The 23509-nt window shown below is 39.2% G+C and overlaps 2 protein-coding genes across 3 annotated transcripts in view; both read left to right on the forward strand.

Annotated features, from left to right (window-relative positions):
* The window catches only part of LOC109486563 (corticotropin-releasing factor receptor 2-like), a 29436-nt gene extending 15199 nt beyond the window's left edge, over nt 1-14237 (forward strand). Inside the window, exons 3-13 of the mRNA XM_019790412.1 lie at nt 1923-2039; nt 2682-2791; nt 3915-4021; nt 5314-5434; nt 7362-7515; nt 9534-9594; nt 10275-10353; nt 10732-10820; nt 13105-13243; nt 13538-13579; nt 13787-14237. Coding sequence (XP_019645971.1) covers nt 1923-2039; nt 2682-2791; nt 3915-4021; nt 5314-5434; nt 7362-7515; nt 9534-9594; nt 10275-10353; nt 10732-10820; nt 13105-13243; nt 13538-13579; nt 13787-13987 — 1220 coding nt within the window. The 3' untranslated portion in view covers nt 13988-14237. The remainder of the gene's footprint in view (nt 1-1922; nt 2040-2681; nt 2792-3914; nt 4022-5313; nt 5435-7361; nt 7516-9533; nt 9595-10274; nt 10354-10731; nt 10821-13104; nt 13244-13537; nt 13580-13786) is intronic.
* Nucleotides 14238-17022: 2785 nt separating this feature from the next.
* LOC109486557 (ly6/PLAUR domain-containing protein 6B-like) overlaps nt 17023-23509 on the forward strand; it is a 35138-nt gene continuing 28651 nt past the window's right edge. Inside the window, exons 1-2 of one of the 2 annotated variants that reach the window (XM_019790402.1) lie at nt 17023-17134; nt 21315-21424. The gene's annotated coding sequence lies outside the window, so the exon portion shown is untranslated. Of the gene's footprint in view, nt 17135-21314; nt 21425-23197; nt 23294-23509 lie in introns of those variants that run through there. The other variant, XM_019790403.1, reaches the window with a different exon arrangement.

Raw genomic sequence — 23509 nt, forward strand, 5'->3', positions numbered from 1 at the left:
CAAGAAATGATAACCATTATAACATGCCAACTATTATAACATCCAGTTGTCACTGAAAAATAACAGTTTTCAATCATTGTACAAATGGTTTTTAATTCAGTGGGAACATCACATATAAAAGAAATGAAATGAATCACTGCATCAAAGTAAAAGACAAAACATTACATCAGAGCCTTGTCTTGTCCCCTCTCTTCATATTCATCTGCCATCCACGTTCCGGCATGGCAACAGACATCTTTGTCCATTTAATTTCGGCATGTTGACCACTGTCAGAGGGCAACAAATTTTCTTGCTTTTTTCCAAAATCAGCCAAAAATTAATGCCTACGTTGATGTCATCCACAAAAATTACTTGCTATGGCCTAAGAGTCAACATTTTTTTTAATCACAGAAGGCACATCCTCACTAGACAGCTTTCAACAACGCTTACCGTTAGATGTGCAAAGGTTAGGTGTGACAGGTCATGCAGTGTTGCAAGGACATTATATATTTTGTTTCGTTAGTTCAAGAGTAACTTGTTAGTCAAAATTGGATTTGTATGACCTATGACTTTTTTTCAAATTCAATGTGATCCATGATATCAAAGTGTGCTTAGAAAGACGACAAAACATACAAAACTTACAAAATACAATTCTTTATCAATGAAATATAAATAGATTATGGTCGCCACCTCAGTGGAAAAGGGCATAACTTTGGAGTTAATTTTAAAGAATGATAGGGAACATCTTCTTTCATGTTGGCACGTAGGTATCAGGTTTCATATCTTCTGTGTATGAAATTCGATTTGCATCAGACTTTTGGCCTTTCCTTATCTTGTAGTTACAGACGATTTGATTAATGACAGACGGAAGTCTAAAAAAAGGACATTGATCTCGTCAATGCAACAATTGCTTATGTCGCATTTTCCAGACAGATTGCTCCTGTTTGATCAATAACTTCCAAGTTCAACGACTCATGCACACATTTTACATCAATAGAGGATAGAAGGAGAATTTTTATGCTGTGGATATTTAAAACTGTTATCTTAAAGTATACTGCAAAGTTCTGGAAAAGACATCATATTGACCCTTGCAGAGGCCTTTTGCAGAACATTGGCAGTTAAAATAGTTCAGACAACAAGTTTTTAAACAAGATATAAGAAGTACATATGTAATTTAATTGGGTGACTACTTTGTGATTGACAGCACTGCAACAAGTTTTTAAACAAGTTATAAGAAGTAATTTCATTGGGTGACTACTTTGTGATTGACCGCACTGCAACAAGTTTTTAAACAAGATATAAGAAGTACATAATTATGTAATTTAATTGGGTGACTACTTTGTGATTGACAGCACTGCAACAAGTCTTTAAACAAGTTATAAGAAGTAATTTCATTGGGTGACTACTTTGTGATTGACCGCACTGCAACAACTTTTTAAACAAGATATAAGAAGTACATGTAATTTCATTGGTTGACTACTTTGTAATTGACAGCACTGCAACAAGTTTTTAAACAAGTTATAAGAAGTAATTTCATTGGATGACTACTTTGTGATTGACAGCACTGCAACAAGTTTTAAACAAGTTATAAGAAGTAATTTCATTGGGTGACTTCTTTGTGATTGACAGCACTGCAACAAGTTTTTAAAAGAAGTAATTTCATTGGATGACTACTTTGTGATTGACAGCACTGCAACAAGTTTTTAAACAAGAAGTAATTTCATTGGGTGACTTCTTTGTGATTGACAGCACTGCAACAAGTTTTTAAAAGAAGCAATTTCATTGGATGACTATTTTGTGATTGACAGCACTGTAACAAGTTTTTAACAAGTTATAAGAAGTAATTTCATTGGATGACTACTTTGTGATTGACAGCACTGCAACAAGTTTTTAAACAAGTTATAAGAAGTAATTTCATTGGATGACTACTTTGTGATTGACAGCGCTGCATTGCAATGCAACATGGGATACCGTCACGTGCTGGCCTCCTGCTCCTGCGGGGACATTAGTGCACATGCCCTGTCCGGGACAACTCCGAGGGATCAAATATGACACTTCAAGTGAGTTTTTTGGCATGTTTCTGTGTTTACTTGCCTTTCGAAAGTTATTTTCACATGCTAGCCCAGTCGAGGACAGTTAATAGGCAAGTCTACGAAAGCCATGCCTTCGGTACTGGTGTTACAGTGCTGAATCAGTGGTCAAAACGGCGTCAGCACTGGGCGTCCAGTGACTCAAAGTCGAGCACAGGTTTTCCAGTGCTGAATGGCTTTGTTCCAGTGCTGAAGCTCCCTCGGCACTGGAATTCAAGTGTCTCAGCACTCAGTTTCCAGTGCTCAACATTGTCTCAGCACTGAGTCGGTTTCCAGTTTCCGCACTCGGTTACCAGTAGTGAACATGCCGTCAGCAATGGAAACGAGTGCTGAGAAATTAGAGCGTGGTTTTCGTAGTTTTGCGTCCAGTTAGGCCAAAGGCACCAGTAAAAGTTGTCTCATTTCCTTGACCTTGTGTTCTCAATTTCCTGCTTCATTCATATCTGTTGCCTTGTTCATTCGGCTGATCTCATGAGCAAACGTGAAGAAAAAGACAGACATTATAAAAAGCCTAAAAACTCTGGACCAACACCTACATCTGATTTGGAGATTGATATTTGACAACAAATTGTGACAGACACAACTAATGGTTTCCATCTCTTCTCATATAAGAAAATGCCACCAAGATGTGCTACGAAAACGGCACCTGGGCAGTGAGGGCCGACTACAACGGGAACTGTCGCCCTCTTGTGGACAGTTTTACGGCAGAGAGCGAGGAAATGGTGTGTTACTATAGTTACATGCAGCGATCTTATGATATTAGCTCTTTCATACTGAATACCATGGAAATATATCAGAGTTGACAAATTTAGGAGAACATGTACATGAAAGATTGTATTTAGACCTAGAAAACAAATGTTGTGTTTCCTCTTTCCCAACCTGCCCTTCCAAACCTAAGCCTTTTCTCTGGGTGGACGCCTGCAAGGGATATCCTGATTGACCTTTTCTAGCTCCATGATCTGGCACCTGAGTGATGAAATGTTGTACAATCGATTTTCCAACAATGACATTGAAAATATAAATTAATGCAAGTTTTACTCTGTTAAACTGTATTGTTAATAAGTTGAATCACTAGAGATTCTTTAGTCTTTTAAAAAAAAACAAGATCCCTACCTATCAATGTAAATTTTTTAAGGACTGAAACAGGAAAAACAACATTTTTTTCTAGGCCTCAGCTAAGAAGTTCCAGATTTTGTGCCAACTACGTAAGATCATGACCACAATAAGTTGTGAGATACAATGATCCTGTTTTTTAAATATGACATTCCTGCCATCTGTTACCAAAAAAAAGTCTTTAAAAAATTACAGCTTTTAGTGGCAAATGTGCAGATGTTGGAACATTGCAAAGTGTGTTTTGGGCAAACATTTAGAAAGATTGGCCTATTTATGATAGAGAGGTTTGGTGGGCCAGTTAGGGTTAGAGTTAGGGTTAGGGTTAGGGTTAGAGTTAGGGTTAGGGTTAGGGTTAGAGTTAGGGTTACAGTTAGGGTTAGGGTTAGGGTTAGAGTTAGGGTTAGGGTTAGGGTTAGGGTTAGAGTTAGGGTTAGGGTTAGGGTTAGAGTTAGGGTTAGAGTTAGGGTTAGGGTTAGGGTTAGAGTTATGGTTAGGGTTAGGGTTAGGGTTAGGGTTAGAGTTGGGGTTAGGGTTAGGGTTAGAGTTAGGGTTAGGGAGCAAGGTAGTGTAAAGTGCCTTACCCAAGGGCACAACGTCAGGGCATGGTGACTATCGAACCCAGGACCTATTGGTTCTGAGTTCAAATTTGCTCTAACCGTTGTGCGAAAGACGCCATCAAAAGACTTGTACCAATCATCTGATATGTTTTTTGTGTTCTGCTGCACTTTCCAGAGACATTGGCGCAGACATCTGGAGAACGCCAAACTCCTGAACAACATCGGCCACGCTGTGTCCCTCTTCTGTCTCGTCATAGCGTTCACGCTGTTCGCATATCTTAAGTAAGCCTGCAGATTTGAGTCTCTATATTCTCTACATTCTCTACATAACAGTTTAGTTTACCATGGATAGTGTACACTTTAAGATGAGAACCTGCATGGGGAGGGGGGTGCTAATGATTACAAATAATGCAAAATTTTCCCCCTGCTGTGGTCATGTTTTGGTGACTCAATGCACGACTTGCACCGTGAAAGTTGCCCTTCTGTACCTGACCCCTATGCTGTGGGTTACACCACATACTTTGCTACAGTGCAGGGTTCATTTAAAGAGCAATAGTGCTACCCTTTCGGCCCGAGGGATCATGCATATCATTCTCTTTCACAGGCCAAATGACGAAGGTGACAAATAGTCTAATCTCCACACTTCAGCAACAGAGGAATACATGAAAGGGTTCTTGACAAAAATGGAATAGGGTGGCATAACTTATGCCACGAAACCATAAAAGACCAGAGAAAATTGGATCGTCCATTTCATTATGGAACACACAGAGGGGCAGTTTGTTTTTCCCAAATGAGTCGCTATCACTGTGGCAGATTATTATGTGGTGAGAATGTATGGTTGCATTTATGTGGGTCAGATCAAATGTTATCAAAAGACAGAGACTGACGCAAATAAAGCATCTAATTTGAAGAAAATTAAAGAAAGAAGAAATCAATTTTGAACAGAACTTTACAGAAAGAGAATACAAAGTACTGGTTGATAGCAACAAGCTCATGTAGAATTAAGATTCGAATTCTAAGCATTCCCAAGTAGTTTTCAGTACCAAAGACAGCCACAGTCTGCCTTTATGATCAAACCAAAAGCTTTCCTTACATCTATGAATAAGAAACAAATCAATTTGGAACAGAAATTTACAGAAAGGGAGTTACAGAATATCAGTAGATAGCAACAAATTCTTGTAGATTCAAATTCTAAGCATTCCCAAATAATTTCAGTACCAAGGACAGCCACTGTCTGCCTTTATGACCAACACTAGCTTTCCTTACATGTAACTCTAGACATTTATCAATGCTTGAATATAATATGTAGTGACAAAGCTTGGTAACAACAAATTCTGCTGTGCGATTGTTCTTAGAAAAAAAAGAAAAAGACCTTTTCAATGATTTTGACAATAAGACTTATTAGTGATTGTATTTTAAACAATATGGAATGAGGGAAGGCCCAAGAGAAAAACAATAGATTTCTGGCATGTATGTTTCTTGCTTTCAATATTGTATCTAATTACTATTTTTTGAGTGCTGTTCAAATACTAAACAGTATTACTAAACATTTCATTCTTGGATTGTCTTTACAGAAGCATCCGGTGTACGAGGAACAACATCCACTGTAACCTGGTGGCAACTTTCATCCTCAGAAACATCTGCTGGTTCATTATGCAAGAAGTTATGAATGTCCAGACCGTGCTTGACAATAGCGTGAGTTGTGCTCCTATTTTGTACTTACGAGGGTCTGTATGGGGTAGGGATCGTGTCAATGCTTAAAAGCAAATTTGTGTGGGGTCATGTGGCGTAGCGGTTACAGCGTGTTTGGCTCAGGACCAAGAGGTCCCAGGTTCAAATCCTACCCACGTCACTGATCTTGTGCCCTTGGGAAAGGCACTTTACACGAGTAACTAGCTTTGATTAGGGACATACCTCGGACAGGACATTAAATGGAAGTCCCGTGTTTGGGGAGAGTCACACCCCACGCACATTGAAGAACCCACCGCATTTATCGAAAAGAGTAGGGGACCTTCCCGGTGTGAGTGGTTCAAACCTTACAGTCCGGTCTTACGCAGCTTGTACTAATACATGTACAAAACTGGTGTGTTACGCCTAAAGGCAGTTTACTGGTTATGCGAAACAAACAATTTAGGAGGGCTGTCCATGCTTGACTGTAAATTTGGTCCCTTCTGCAATGCTCAACTTGAAATTAATTTGTTATTTGTGCAAGGCTTTGGGAATAACTTCATCCGAATGCTCTTTTGTATTCATGGGATGTCTATACTAAACTAGTCTGTGGATTTAGCATGCAGCTCAAAAATCTTCTATCAGATTTCTGGGTAATCTGGCATTTGACTACATGATGCGAAGTCGAAATGTAACATGCCATGAAGAATTAAAGTGACCAATTACACTTCACCAAGTATTTCCCAACAATGATTAATGGTGAATTCAAGCCACTGACTACGATAAACAGTGAAGTAAAATGGCTCACTACACCTCATGGAATATTAGGCCTTCAGACCCTCACCTATAACACTTCTGTGGATAAATCTCAGTCTCTTACTGATAAGTCAGTAATGTGATCAATGTGCGAACCGTAAAGTTCACCGAGCAAGATCAAGGTTTTGTTCGGTCGACTGGTTTTGACTGATGGATATAGATGATGATCTACTGTGGCTACAGATGAGGAAATATGATAACATACATCAAAAGGTGATCAGCTGTTGTTTAAGAGCTACAGTTTTTGCCTTCTTAGGCGACACCAATTTGATTTGTTGTTTCTCGGATTATTTCAGAAAAAATATGAAGCCACAGGGCAAAAAAAAAAAACAGGCCAAGGCACCCCATGATAGCCGGAAATGTTACGATATGAGCCATGAAGTCAACATACCAGGCTGGTTTATGATTAAAACAATACATGTTGAACTTTTAATAAAACGAAGTTGCATTGTTACATTGATAAACTTTAACAACTATCTATAGGAAGAAAAGGACTTTCTTCAACTGTTGGGGCCAAAATATGTCTTTCATTTAGCATGTTGAAGTTGATTCAGAATTTTTTTTTGCAAGTCAGAAAAAAATGGACAGGCAAATCCGAGAAACAACAAATAAAATTGGTGTGGCCTTCTGGCATTAAATATTTGGATACAAGTGACACTGAGGAAAGAGGAGGGATACAAAATGAAGAGAATTTTAACTTCGTCTTTGCAGATTACTGCTCCATCATTAGTGCAGCTTTTGTCTGTTTGTTTATCAAAAATCATTAGTTGAACTCTAATTATGTTTCTGAAGCCCTCTTTTAATACATTAATTACAGTATATGTAAACACATAGATCATAATCTATTACAATGACAAACAGTGCATCATACATATTGCACTGTATTAATTATGCGTTATACCAGTAGTTAGCTAACATTGTGCATCACCTTAATAATCTCTAACAATGAGATGAAAATATGCCATAGAGGTAAAATGTTATATCATATATCAATTAGATCAAGTTACATGAGTTATAGCCAGCCTGATATTCAAAGGCATAACTTATTTTTTGGAATAAGGTACATGCTAGTAATTTACAAGATCAATTGTTAGTTTTTGGAAAGTTTTTCAGAAGATGGTATTATCTCTTGCTCCAGTGGTACTGTCGAGTGGCAGTCACCTTGTTCAACTACTTTCAAGTCACCAACTTCTTCTGGATGTTTGTGGAGGGGCTGTACCTGCACATCATGGTGGCACATGCCTTTGGGACCGAGAGGATCAAGTGCTGGATGTACGCTGTGATTGGCTGGTGTGAGTAATCAAATTATAGTCTACAGTACTGGATGTACGCTGTGATTGGCTGGTGTGAGTAATCAAATTATAGTCTACAGTACTGGATGTACGCTGTGATTGGCTGGTGTGAGTAATCAAATTATAGTCTACAGTACTGGATGTACGCTGTGATTGGCTGGTGTGAGTAATCATAAGTCTACAGTACTGGATGTACGCTGTGATTGGCTGGTGTGAGTAATCATAAGTCTACAGTACTGGATGTACGCTGTGATTGGCTGGTGTGAGTAATCAAATTATGTCTACAGCACTGGATGTGTGCTGTGATTGGCTAAATCAAATTAAGAAAAAAAAGGATTTGGGGGCTTGGTTATATTATGCTTTGGCAGGTTTCAATTTGACTTTTAGAAATCAAATTAACTTCATTAAATACATTTTCATTTTTGCTTGTAGAATTTGACATTGGACATGACTTCATGACACAATCACAGTAGCAAGCAAAAAGTTTGGGTTGTGAACTTTTTTGTTCAGGCATTTTTACGGTGCAGTAGATTAGATGAAACAAAGTCCGACATCTTTTAAAGGATTCCATCACACGATTAAAGTCCCAAGGAAATGTTAGTGACTGGCTTTTCCGCTATAAAACACTGATCCATCCGGTACCGACTGGCTTACTGATGTTGCGGATAATAGCATTCCACCCAACTGCAAATGCATCAATTAATGTCTCCCTGTACATTTATAGACCAGGTCCTCTTATCCCTTACAAACTCCACCATTTGTTTAAGAGTAAAGGCCTGTTTGAAGTATCGTTCTAGTAGACACAACTGTCAGATATATAAATCCCGGTACTACATAAGGATAGATCTTTTGAGATCAGACAGTTTTGTGTAGTCATGACATTGCATCTGCGAAATATTAGGGGAGTATGATAAAAAAAAACAGCTCAGCCTAGCCAAGGAGGTGTATTGAACCCCCTTAACTCTACACAAATCTTTTAACATACACCGTCTATAAATAGCAGTAAGTTGCAAAATGCATTACCAACGAGTTTATCCAAGGCCCAGGAAAGGAAATGTTGTGTTTCCTGACCGACCCTAAAAAAAAACTGCAGACCCCCAAACCTTTTTTGGGGTGGACCCCTGCAAGGGACATAAAATTTTTCGAGCTGATCTACCATGATCTGATACCTGAGTGATGAAACATTGTACAATCAGTTTTCCAACATTGACATTGAAAATATAGTATTTACATATTGCGTAAGTGTCCTCAAAGTTTTATTTTGTACTTGCATTGTATAAGTTGGGTCACTAGAGATCGCCAAAGTCTAATAAAAAAAGTGAGAAAAAAAAGATAATCCCTACCTATCGACCCTAATTTTTTCAGGACTGAAACAGGAAACACAACATTTTTTCCCTAGGCCTAAAATGTGTACTCAGCACATAAATGGGTAGGGGAATTAGGCCTAATGTACACAATATGTCCAAGGATCAGGTACTGTATCAAGGAAGATTTGATTTTCCCTGGTGAAAAATCTTGTTTAAACCACAGAACAGGTGCGCCCCACCAGGTGCACAAGTCATACACAGATGTTTTCTTACATGGAATCAATGCTAGGCTTAATTTTAGATCCAGAACTAGAACAAATCTAATAGTATTTTATTCTACTTTATTCCCAAAGCTTACAAAGTTACCAGTATTGAATAGAAAAGTGCAGTATGCAAAATACTTTAAGTCCATTTAGGTTTCAGATTTGCTTCCATCTGTTTCATGTTCTGACTTATTGATAGTTTGACTTATTGATTGATTAATTGATTGACCAATTGTTTGACTGGCTGACTGACTGACTGACTGACTGACTGACTGACTGATTGATTGATTGACCACCTTTTAAACTGCCTCGTTCACTGCACTCACTCGGCAGTTCAATCAGTGGTTTATAGGAAATAACCACTCAGGCATTATGTCACCACATACACCTCAGAGCAGGTTAGTATTAACCCTTAAACAGTTGTTGATGATGATGATTTCTGTTGCAGGTTTGCCTATCCCAATCATTCTGTCCTGGGTGATAGTGATGTCGCTTTTGCAGGATGAAAGGTAGGATAAATTCAATTACATAACGTTACATGTTTATGTATTCAAATCATGTATTAGGCCAAACCAATTTGATTTGTTGGTTCTCGGATTTGGTCAGAAAAAATATGAAGCAACAGGGCAAAGAAAAAATAGAATAAAAACAAGTCTAGGCATCCTAATATAGCCCCAAATGCTACAATACCGTAGGAGCCATGAAGTCAACACAAAAGGCTGGGTTAAAATTTAAACAATGAATTTTGAACTTTTAGTCAAACTACTGCATTGATAGATGGAGAAACTGTAACAAATAGGAAGAAAATGACTTTCCTTAACTGTTGGGGGAAAAAGCATTTTTTAGTTAATTCAGAACCAGAATCTTTTTTTAACATGATGTATATCCCTTCCTAGTTGCCTTGTAATAACCTGGGTACCATCCAGATTTTCGCTCCGCATCGCTCGAAAAAATCACAACCTCCTCCTGTCATTTATACACATTGACCACGGTGCCGTCATTTAAGCTTATGCCTTATTTGATAGGAATTTTGAAGAAGCGCTGCGGAGCAAAAATCCGGATGGCCTACAATGTGATAATGAATATGGAAAATACATTTCTGTAGTCAGAGGATACCCGTCTCTGATAGCGAATATAGAATATTGTTCATGGCTGATTATTTGCAAAACTTTTTTGTCATTTTATGTAGATGCTGGGTTGATTCAACAACTGGACAGAACTCTCACTATGACTTCATTTACCACGGACCGGTCATCATCGTGTTACTGGTAATTATGCAGTCTTTTACATTTCTAACCTTCATCTCATGTCTGGACAAGATAAAATAAATCTATTCCGAGAAGTAATAATATTACAGCTTCATCACAGAAAAATATGGGGCCTGCATGCCCTCTGTTGGCAGCTGTTCAAAAAGATCGTAATTTGTAATAAGTATATTAGCCATAATGTGTAATTGTCCGTAATTAGCTCGAAGAATTTAACGTAATTCGTAATCAGCAGCGATAATTTTGTGTAATTTATAATATCACTACGTAACCCCCATGCAGGCCCTCAAATATAGATTCAGTCTATGGCTTTACAGTATTTGAGGAACAGGTGCGAAAATTGTCACAGTAAGCGAACACACTTCAACTCTTTATTTCCAGGTGAACTTTGTGATCCTGGGAAAGATTGTGAGAATACTGGTGCTGAAGCTCAGAGCCCACCCAAACTCACTGGATACAACACACTACAGGTAGGCCCTGGCTTCAAATCATCTTTGGTTCTTTTCCTATAACTCAAGCTTCGGTCACAACCCGCCATACGTGCTTCTGCGTGCTGTCTACGTGCAAAAACGTGGGCAAACGTAGGGCATTCGTGCGCGGTGAGTACCACCTCCGTACGGAATCCTACGGATTTTGGAGCACGCAGACACGCCGTAGAACTTTAAGTGCATGTAAAACTTTTTCTACGTGCGGTCTGCGGATTCACCACCCGTACGTGCGAGTACGTGCGACGCGCATGCCTGTACGTGCCGTACGGAAGAAGTACGGCCTCCTTAATACGGTTAAGTTGCAATCGCACGTTGTAAGCACGTACAACTCACTTATCACTTGCGCAACGTACGGTGCACGCAACCGCTCACGGCCAGGCGTGGCGTGCAGACCCAACGCTTACACCTTGCGCAACCATGCGAGTGACGTGCGTCGACACCACTCCTTCCCCACGTTTTCAGAAAAAAACGTAGCAGACGTAGCCTCCCAAAAAACGTACGGACAAAAAGCATGTACGGCAGGTTGTGACCGCAGCTTTAGTAATACACCAGATCTAGAAAGAGTGTTCATTTATTACCTCATTATACAGGGGTTTGTGTGGGTTTGCTTGTGTTTCCATTGTTTTTTCCACATGCTTGGCATGTCAGGGATACTGACAGAAAGCTAACTTAAAGGTCAAAGGGCCCTTCGAAGGTTATCTTATATCCTGTCTTCAATTTCCTGCTATAGGCATTACATTGTGTGTTTCCATAAGGCCACAGCAAGTAATTTTTATGGATGACATCAGCGCGCGCATTAATTTTCGCCTGATTTTGGAAAAAAAGCCAGAAATTTTGTTGCCTTCTGACAGTGGTGACAACATGCCGAAAATGTGCAAAGATATCTGTTGCCCTGCCGGAAGGTGGATGGCAGATAACTATAAAGAGAGGAGACAAGAAAAGGCTCTAAACCACTTGTACAATGATCGAGTACAAATTTTAAAATGTATGAACCTTGTTTTTTCGGCCTGCCTTGTTTTTTTTTCCGCCTGCTTGCATTGGATTTGGAGTCTACGAAGGATGTCATCAATAAAATTTACTTGCTGTGGCCTAATATGTTTTTATGTTATTTGAATGTATGTTGAGTGATTGTTGTATTTTGCCTAAATCCCTCTTCTGATGAGCAACAGTCAAACAATAAATGTTAAGCGAATAAACAACACACAGCAACTCTAACAGAACACAACATGTACACTTGTAGTAGCTGCACCGCAGATGACATTGGTACCACACGTCGAGCATCCAGGGCCTCTTATAAAGTACACTTCAGGTAGGAACCAGTCAGCTAGCAGACCTTAACTACTAACATCCCTATTAATATATAAACATTACATGATATTATACCGTCATAATCTTTGCAACATATTTCTATGTTGCAACTAACAACTTCATTGAAGCAAGCTTGGATGAGAAACAGATTCATTCTCTATCTATGAGAATTGGCCGTAACTTTTGACCATTTGATTTTGTTTAAAGTAGTCTAGTTTTAACACAAACCAGACCATGATTTGAACTGAAAGGAAAGAAATTTATTTCAAGCATAATGACTGAAATGAGGGGGGAAATGATGTAACCACATACTGACAAGAAGGTTGAATTGGAGTTCTTACATTTTGAGGTCTAAATTTTGAATTGGAGCTCTTACAAATATGTCTAAAGAATAATGCCAAAAGAGGACATTTTCAAAACAGAAATAACAGTACCAAGGTGAACATAGATTGCAAACAAACATAACATACTGTATATACAATTAATTATATGTTGTACATATACACAGACATTAATAAGAATGACACATGCAAGAACTAATGTCACATGGAAGAACTGCAGTGATTTTGAAAGCTTTGGATGCTTGCTCTTAGATAGAGCAAGAGAACAACTGCAAAACTCTGACACACCAAATGGTATATCTTTAAGTTTAAAGACGGTCTGCATGGTATTTTTCATAAGACATAATCAGGCCCTTTTAGTCTTCGTAATCCGTAGGCAGCCTCCCAAAATCATCGTAATTCATGATCGGTTCATAAGCCGTAGCGCATAATTTTTCGTAATCAGCTCTGAGAATTTAACGTAATTTGTAATCAGCTGTGAAAATTTTGCGTAATTCATAATCACTACCCCCCCCCCCATGCAGGCCCTCTTTAAAAGATGTTAAAAATGACTCCACCCCTGTGGTGTTGCCAAAAATGTCATGTTTCTAATGAAAGATCTGCCTATTTCTCCCCAGCATCAAGGCAGTGAAAGCGACGGTGGTGTTGTTGCCTCTTCTGGGCATCACATACATGCTGTTCTTCATCCACCCCAGCGGGAGAGGGACGTCCAAAATCTTCTTCAGATACTTCAACTCATTCCTGCAGTCCTTCCAGGTGTGTTTAAGTTAACCTTCATTGTGCTAAGGGAGTCAACTTGGTACCACATTTACATCGGGGTAAGGCAGCAGGGAGAAGGTTAACCTACATCTCAAAGGTCGCTAAACTTCAAGTTTAACCTCCTTGCTGCCTTAGAACTCTGCAATCAATAGAGACTTGGTAAAGCCAAACGGCTACTTCAGCATGCTAAAGGTTAAATTTTTTGTTGGTATGTAGTAACTTATACTAGATACATAGTTATGACTGAGGCTTAAAATGGTGATTTGAAATTTTGAATTGTATATTTTTCAGGGATGCTTTGTGTCTGTCATCTACTGCTTCTCTAACACAGAGGTAAGAACAGTTTACAAAATAATACATGTATCTACAATTTTTTTGCATTGATAAGAAGATGTTAAAACACACACTCCTAGAGACACATTCTGTTATGCATGTCTTAATATCTCTGTGTCCAGCGGTTTTGTGATGTGTCTCTGTGTTTGCTTGTGCTTCAGAGTTTTAGATACGAAACATTTCTTTCCTTTCATCCCCACCTTTCAGGTTCAGAATGCAATACAGCGCAGAGTTGATAGATGGCGCAACCAACAACAGTGTGCTCACAACAGCACCCCATCTAAACAGATGGTTCTCGCGGTTTTCTCAGCGTCAGCATCAACCGTCGACAAGAACGAGAACACGAAAGCAGCTTCTGTGTGTAAAGGTACGGACTTAAAAAGACCATCTGTAATCGAAGAAGAGTAAATGCCCTGCTCCCCCCCCAAAAAAAAACACAACAACAAACAAACAAACAAACCAAGGAAGGACAGAAAGGACAAAGCGCCAGAGCACCAGATGATTTACTGAAGGAGATGGAAAAAATTTATGAAAAATTGTTGTAAAATTCACAAATAATTGACAAGGAATTAACTTTATAATACTAGTACCATCTCCATTTCTTAGACGGTTAGTATACCTGTATGTGCCATGAGTATTTGAAGAGGGTCTGCATGCCTTTTTCCACACACCCCATAAATGCAAAGCTAATGCAAATGATCACCATGACGTCATGGTAGGCAAAAAGCAGGTGACGGTTGGTTGGTTTGCCTACCAATAATTTGCATATGTCTCCAAATAATTTGCATGTGTATCATGTAAACAAAAACAGTGATCACTCGTATGAACTAATGTGCCCCAAACCTCTCGCAAGAACAAATCAATTTACCCAAAGCATTACAACAGTAAACTGGACCTCCTATAGCATTTCCAGGAAACCCCATGTAGACCCTCTAGTATACCTATATGTGCCACTATGTGTACACTACATGTAGTATGAGGTACACCTAGTCCAGTTGTCTATACTAGTATTCGTGTCATTGACATCAGTATCTACAACCAACATCCTGAAAAAATGGTGGACAAATTGTAAAGAACGGATATGAGCCCTGTAAATAAAATGTGTCTGATAGCCAATGTGCCAAAGAAAGAAGGAAAGTATTCTATAGCTTGCCACCATCTATGTATATAAACATGTCTATTGTTAGCTTTAGTTTCTTAAAACCTTTCTAAACTCTAAATGTTTGTACAGATTGTGTAGATATTGACATATCTGACATTGAAATGGTCAGAGGAATAAGGTTTACTTCACGACATTCCAATCTATGTACAGGAAAAACTAACCCATGTAAGTTTTGTGTTGCGATCTATAGAACATGTTCATATTGAATGTGTTATGCATCATTATATATAAGCAGTATATATATTCAATTCTACATGTTAGAAGGATTGTGATCATTGTTGAAATAGTCAATGAAGCTACTAAAGTAAAAAGAGAAGAACATGTATTTTGAGATCGACTGAGATCTAAAATTGATATAAGGTCTGAGAGAATTTGTACATACGTATAAACTACAAGAGAGAAGGATATATGAAATTATAATCATGGAGGAGTAAAAATACAGTGTTGTACCGTCGCAACTACTCTACATATAATACTGTCGTACTATATACTGATAATTGTAAATAGCACTATCTTGTTCACACATACAAATGACAACTTTTACAACAATACAGGATTTCTGGACATTAATGTTTGTTATCATCATAATCACATATACATTTATCATCGCAGACTCTACCATTTATTTCTTTTGTAGGGAAATAATGGATATAATAACAAACATTGGCCCAGAATTACATAAGGTCACATTGATTTTACTTGTAATAAAGGTCAAACATATTTACCCAAATTGCAAATGATGATGCCTAGCATTTTCCATAGACTGTGTTTAAAAATGCATCCACCCCAGAGGTGCCGCCAAAAATGCAATTTTACCTGTAATTTTTTTAGGATCACAGAATCATGAACATATACAGATTGCATTCCAACACACTTACACATGCATAATTTATCATTTTAAAAAATATAGAGCATACATTTTACTCCACATTTTCAACTACAGAATTTAGGAAATTGAATAATAACAGGAATGTGTTATTATACATGTTAGTTAACGTTATATTCCATTTTTGCAACTTTTTTGACACTGTGCATTTGATAATGTACATGCCAGAGATTGTAAGTGGAAAGTTGATTAATATTCCTTGTTGGGATACAGGTTTATTAACAAAGGTAACGTATTACTTTGTCCGTCAAGGTACTGTGAAGAAATAAAGTGGCCAATAAAGAATCAGTGACTTACAAGCCATATCTTTCACAATGGGACAGCAGTAAATCTGGAAGGAAAAATGACCTATTACTTTGAAAAACTGTAGCCTGGGTGTCAGACTGTTGACAGGAACAGTATACATGTACTAGTACATGCTAGCTCCTCTCAGAATGCCAGACCCATCAGTTGGACACGGGGTCTGGCATCCAGGCTAGTAGAACTGGGGCTAGTAAAACGTAGTCTCCACCAGACTCCTTTGCAGGCTTAATAAATACATGTAGTAGAAATCGGCTAAGGGGGACAACATTGGACAGAGGAGTTGGCCGGCCAAAGCAGGGTCCAGCTTGCCTCCTCTGGCCAATGATGCCCCCCTTAGCCGATTTTTACTATCTATTCAGCATGCAAAGGAGTCTGGTGGACACTAGTCCTCATCTAGCCTTCCTAGCGCTAGATGTCGAACATTCCACCAGCAACTCAGTTGTCAGCCTTTGTTGATTTTTTGGACTCAATGAAAGTGAGGAAAACACGGGGCTCCCCCCACCCACCCACCCCGATTCCATGGCATTTTTACAGGACCATCGTCCAAGTGTAAGCGTGTGTCTTCAAATCAAATGATCAATGCGTAATGAGCCCAGTTTCCGACTTCTGTGAGAGAGAAAACACACACACAGACGGACAAACTTTCAAATCGCATAGCTGTTTATATTAACAGATCAGCGCCCCGAGTTTTGTATGATAATATAGCCCTTATGTATATACCGCCCTTATTTTGCTCTTTTACCTCTGTATGTTGCTTATTAAGAGCAAAACTTGCGAAAGAAGGCAGCAGACCCAAGCATGTTGCCAACCGTGCTACGGCCTCCATACAAGGGCGACCTCTAGCGAAATTAAGCAACGTTGCAACCTGCAGCATGCCGTACCTATCTATCGTTTCATACTTTCTTCAAGCAGATCCTAAGGCAGTATCCATTGGTCAGAGAGGGTCCAATACGCCACGCAATTCAATTTTGATACTGTTTTTTGCCACCCTAGGCACTGTGCTATAAAGGTAGGGTTTTGCCACCCTAGGATCTGCTTGAAGATTATGAATCACTCACGGTTTCGTTCCTGCGGTCGTTGACCCCGGTAGCACGCTGTCCTGGCGCGTGCCGCGTCAGTTCAAACAGCTGACCGCACACATGCATGCAGAGACCTCGCTTGGATCGGCAGATCACAGGAGACCAGTCTTCACAGCTTGTACCAGGTAAGACCGACGATTTGACGATGTCAGTCAGTTCAGCAGTACTGTTATACGAAGTATAATTCCTTTGATATAGAAGTAAGTTAGATGTTTTACTCCTTTGTTTCATAGATTTGATGGGTGACTGAGACCGCGTGGCGCCCTGCCCCTCCCCACTTCAACATGAGTGTTCGCAGTTTTGCGTTGTATGAAAAGATTGCAAACTATTGGCATCATGAATACAACAAGAGTTAAGACAGCTTTCAAAGATTAGTTCGATGGGAGAAGGTAAAACGTAGTTAGGATTGGATGACACGAGTAGTAACTTGGCTAAGAAGTATGCAAAGTATGTAACACAATGAACAACCTACACGAGAGGGTCACACAAAAAAAAAACCATGATGTTTATGGTTTCAGGAACTACAACAGGAAATTCTTCACAAACACGAAAATCGGTAAAGATACTGGTGTTTATGGGCGTATTTCGCATCACTAAAATGCAGAGGAAACGCATTTGGAGGGTGGTCTATAGCAGATTTTTGCGTCGTTGTTGTCCGGTGTAGTTTTGATCAGTTGTTTACATCTTCTTTGCCGACAATCTGTTAGTAAACAGGCGACAGTTTGCATGTCAATCATCCCCACCCTGGCGCCTGCTGTCCACAAAATGCCACCATTGTACCTGTCTCTGCTAATTTCCACTTCAAGGCGGCGTGTGTTTTTTGTGCCCAATTTTCTCGTCTGGGATCTTTAGGGAGATCCGCTTCCCGGGTCACACAGTCGTAAAACCTGATGGACGCCATGTGTGCGGTCCTCCGTCGTAAAGATTCTTCTTGTAACTCGTGGAAAGAGAAAACGTTTTGTCTAATTAAACGTTGAAGCTTGAAATTGTCTAATCTACAAGTAGATCATATCTTGGTGGCTTCAAATTCTACAGTATCAAATACGCCACCTAAATGGTAACTCGGGTGGCCAAACTGGTCGTCCCCTGTCACCAAAATTATGAATCATCTTGGACATTAGACATTATCTACAAATTGTAAGAGCATAGAGGTAGAATTGGAGATACATGTACAACCTCCTTGGTAAGAGTGTAAAAATCAAAAGAGTTTGTGCAACAATTGTGAATTGTGGACGTAGAAAGTTGTAGTAACTTCATACTCTCCAAGCAGAGGTTTGTGCTTTGGGTTATTTTTGGCGTGTTTTTAGTCTGTTATGTGTTGGGTTGGGTGAAAAAAATCCAGTGCAAAAAAGAAACCCCGATAAAAAAAGGAACCCTGATAAAAATGCCTGAAAACATGCAAAAAATAACCCAAAACCCAAACCTCTGCTTGGAGAGTAGTAGCTTCATAGGATTCAAGTCTGTCTTTTATGTGTCCGAAAATAAATGAGCAAAGAGGGCCTGTAACTTTTCACACAAGTTTTATCAGAGGACCGCTAACGTCAACTGTCAAGCCATTTTAGTGCGAGGTGATAAATACTTTTATGAGTTCCTGACTTGTGAAACTTCAGTGCCCTGCTAGACGATTTCATTCGATTAGTTCAAAGAAAAGACTATAAAATCTGAAAGCAGATAGACCTTTATTAGACCATTTTTACGAGTGGATTTCTTCAAAAAGGTATTTACTGGCCACCTACCTTGACTTTTGAAAGTTGCAGTGTGACATTCCTTTAGTAGAATGCGGTTTCAAATTATCAGACACCTTTCTTCCTGGGATCTTTCCTAGCTTTAGGATGGGACCATTCAAAAATTGAGGACGGCACAATGACTGAATGAAAAATTGAAAACTTTCAACTCTATTTTAACTTAGTTGACAACAACATTTGCAATGCTATGCTATATGTTCTATGTTTGAAACAAAGTATTTCTTGTTATTTGGGCATTGATAGAACCAAAATACCCCATTCTTTTGAGTGGTACAATCCAAAATACAGAGATTGTAGTGTCCCTAGGGACATGCCAAGGAAAATCTTGGGGGGAGAAGCTGTTGTTAGTAAATATTTATACTTTGTTTTTTGCTCAGGTCAAGAAAAGTTCACTGAATTTCTTTTTGGGATCCTTACATTTTTTACTGGTATTTTTAATACTAGTACATGTAATGATAGCATCATATCAAATATTCCGAAAATGTTGGGATGGAAGATCATAACATCTTCTGGCTGCCTTGTTTTTCTTCTTGCGTGCCTGGAGAGTCAATATAACACCTTACAATTTTCCATCCCAACGCCTGCTTGGAGATTTTCACTACACTAGTCTGCCTAGTCTGCATTGTAACATTTCATTCCAGTCTGTTTTCCACCTTCTGATAGCTCACTTCTTTAGGCCACATCAATTTAATTTGTTGTTTCTCTGATTTTTTCAGAAAAAATATTAAGCGACAGGGCGATAAAAAAAAACAGGCCAAGGCACCCCATGATAGCCGGAAATGTTACAATATGAGTCATGAAGTGAACATACCTGGCTGGTTTATAATTAAAACAATAGATTTTGAACTTTTAATGAAACAACATTGCATTGTTACATGGAAAAACTAGGAAGAACTAGGAAGAAAAGGACTTTCTTCAACTGTTGGGGCCAAAATATGTCTTTCATTGAGCATTTGCAGTTAATTAAAAAAAATGCAAATCAGAAAAAATGGACAGGGCGATCCAAGAAGCAACAAATGAAATTGGTGTGGCCTTAAAAACAAAAAAAGAACATTTGCCACCAGCATTTTCTGTGGAAAACCTGCCTCAGTGACCTCTTGAACCAGTCCCAGTCCAAACAGGGTGTAAGTACTAAAGTAGGCAGCTTACCAGAGGATAAGAATAGAAAAAGCGGGTAAGCTTTAGGGAACACAGGAAGTCTCCGCCTTACTGGTGCACAGAGTCTGTAGTGTTATAGGATGCAAACGGGCGAAAAAACTTATACAAGAGGGCCTGCAAGGGGGGGTCCCGGCAACGCTCTACGCTGAATTCGGAATCCTCTCGATTACGCTTTACGATAAATTCCAAGTGGCTACAATGCATTATGTAGAATTAAAACGGCAAATACGCTCTATGCAAAATGCGAAGAGCAGCGCTCTAAGTAGAATTAAAACAGCCGATTACGCTCTACGGAAAAGGGCTTGCGGGCCCCCATACAAGACCTGAGGCTAAAATTGTTCATTTTATGTTGCTTGAATCCACTGCCATTCAAAATTTTCCACTTTATTAGACTAGTAGTTGCTACAATTTTACAAAAGTTTTCGTGACACTGAAGAAGAGTATCAATATCCCTGTAGAAGTACATGTACATGTATTCACAATTTGAATCATCTATCGTTTACCTGGATGTCTAACCTTCATCAATGATAGCCTTGAAATATTTTAATTATCAAGAACAAGAAGTTGCTACAGTTATACACACAGATGTATATAACATTACAGTGTTTAGATAAAGAGTACTTAGGAACTTTCCAAGCAGATGTTAGGCTTTTTTAGTCATTTTATCAGGCTTTCTATTTTGTCAGCACCTTTTTGGGGTAGGCAAAGTAGAGCTTACAAAATAGAAAGCCAGACAAAATGCAGACATGAATAAGTTCAATACAAGCCTAACCTTTGCTTGGAAAGTTGACTTTACAATGTATCACCGTTTCTTGAAGGAATTTGTACATACAATACCTTCTCAGGAACAATAGACAGAGAAGTTCATTAGAAGTGCTGTCAGACAGTGATTCTGATCTCGAGAACAATTTACAATCCGCACTATTGTGGCCCTCTCCGTACAATGGACAGGTACCTTCACTGAGTCAACTTGACCTAATGACCTCTCCCCTTTGTCTGTTTGTCTGTACACCTTTCTGCAAATATTGAATCATTCTTTATATAAAGAGTAGTGGATGCAATACTTAGCGAGTGTTCTCTTTCTGTCAAGGTATAAAGCAACCATTTTTCTTGCTTTGAGGTTAATTTTATGTACCATCTGTTGGTAAATCACCCCTAGTTGCTGTAACAATGGGACAAAACATGACACACAAAGAGGAGTCAGTCACAGAATCAACAACAATTATCAGCTTTTGTTTCAGTAATTAACTGCGATATCTCCCCAGCATGCAGCCCCATTATCTAGAGCGAGCTGAACAAACGCTGTGAGAGGCCAAGCTGTTGTCCGTAGACAAACATTTGCATGTTTTGTTCACGAGATGCCACGAAATTCTGACCCAACGCTGATGCTATTCTGCTGTAGTGTCGTACAAGATTCCTAGCTGACGAAGTGTTCTCGAGAGGGAAGCTTGGCCGCCAGATGACCAAATATCCGCTGAACAAGAACTGAGGAATCTGGACATTCATTGAAAGGTATTTATGGACATTTCTTGTCTTTCCAGTTGTTCAGTTCTGGGGTAAATCTTGGTAGGGTAGGACTCACTAGGAGTGCCTGAACTCATATCATTGACTGTTCTTTTTTCTTTCACTCTTTACTAGAAAAGAATCCTCAACATACTAGCAGTTATGATTTAAACAAAAACCTTTCAGTAACCTCCTAATTATTATTTTTTTGCTACTACATGTTGCTGTATTTTACAGTTATGTATTGTAATGTTATACCTTTTACCCTCTGTTGCTGCAAGAAATGTGGGTCTTGAACTGTTTTCACGGCAGAGCATTTGACATTGAAACTTCCTTTCAGAGCTAGACACATCTTTTTAACAATCTCATAAAAAGAGAACAGGTTGAATAGGTCTTATTAAGAATTCCTGACTTGGCCAATACCATAGTGATACACAGTTCCTAGAAATATTTCTTGAATGTGAAACGCCTTGTTCTATAACAAGCACATGTAACATTAGCACCTGTACTAGTACCTCCCTCACGTCACTGGAATGAAGGACTCCTTTGTGACAACTGCATACCTGCACACGTCAACGGATTCTTCACCATTGTACCGCATCACCACCTTGACCTACTGTGTTTTCATAACAAGGTCGCCCAAAATGTTTGGGAACTCCCAAAGGCTTTGAAATGGAGCCGTTTAACCAAGAAGATTTTAAACCTCCTTGGTTAAACACACAGTCACCTGCAGAAACTACCCTCCCACTGCGTATTACCCTTCTCAGTTCAGCTTTCAGCTAGACTGCTTTATGTAGAGAGGTCTAAACTGTTATCCTGAAGATTTAAAGCAAATTGTAATACCAGTTTCAAACTTGCTTATTGAGCAGCATTTAGAACCTTCCCGAATTGGGATTTATGATTTCACAAACTCACTTAATAGTTGGTTTTCCAACCATTTTTTTTGTTGTTGTCTTGTACAAAATAGATACATATACAATAATACACGGTGCATCTTAAATGAAATGGTCCAGTGAGTGTTAACGTTACTATAATCTTTTTTCTGCAAAGCTTACTTACTCATTGCTTTTGACCTAAAAGTTTTCCTCAGAAATTTCCTTCAGACACAACATGGTTTCCAATAAGACATTCTATTATGCACAGATTACAGAGGCTATTAACATATCATTCTGACAACTCATGTATTGTATGTTACAGACTCTGTCTCTGTTGCACTAGAATATCTAGACGTCATCATTCTACCATTCTGCGTCCCAGTTAGCCCAAATCTTGTTTTAATCACCACGGATTAGTGTCAGGTAATCCCTCTGCAAAGTTAATCCGTCCATCGATGGCTCCCTGAAGCGAGTCCTTTGTTCTGTTACAAAGAGTTTCTATAAACTTTGACATACATTTTCCGCAAGCAGACCTTTCAAACACTTCGCTGAAAGGCGTCAACTGTCGAGAAAAATATTAGCCATCCACGGTTGCAGGCTGACTAGTCAGACATAATACCAATCAAATCAAGCAGCGCCAATTAATAAATTGTGTAAATTTTCTTGGTGTTGACGGCATTCATTTGCGGCCCACCGTAGCCGCTAAACCAGCACTCGCACAAGGGAGGATGAATTTCTCATTTAGGTAGAACAAACACGCGTCGGTGACAAGATTTGCGCAGCAGACGGGTCTCACGGCAACTGGCTGTTTGTCGTTAGGATTACGGTGGGGGTCGCCATTGTTGGGCGCGGATGACGGGGATTGATAGGGGCTTGTCAGGTGGGCCGTTTGCAGGTGGACAGCTCGTTTACCTGGGCAGAAGTACTCTTACCTGTTGAGGGCAGGTTGTATAGCAGCACCTCTCCAGGCCTTGATCTTGACAACCCAAGCGTGTCATTAAAGGTAAGAAAGTCTGGCAAGCACTCTTGAACGTACTGGACAGTATTGTTAGACTGAACATTATTTGCAGGCATGAATTTATGCAGCAACAAGCTAAGTGTCTTATAAATACCATATGTTACCGGAAACGCACTGTGCTCTAAAGAATTCATTCTCTGAACTGAGGTCATTACCAGTAGCCACAGCTACTGTGGCTAACCTTTAGCTGTCAGTTTTCAA

This window comes from Branchiostoma belcheri, unplaced genomic scaffold (genome assembly GCF_001625305.1).
Source record: "Branchiostoma belcheri isolate BF01 breed outbred unplaced genomic scaffold, Haploidv18h27 scaffold81, whole genome shotgun sequence".
NCBI lineage: Eukaryota > Metazoa > Chordata > Leptocardii > Amphioxiformes > Branchiostomatidae > Branchiostoma > Branchiostoma belcheri.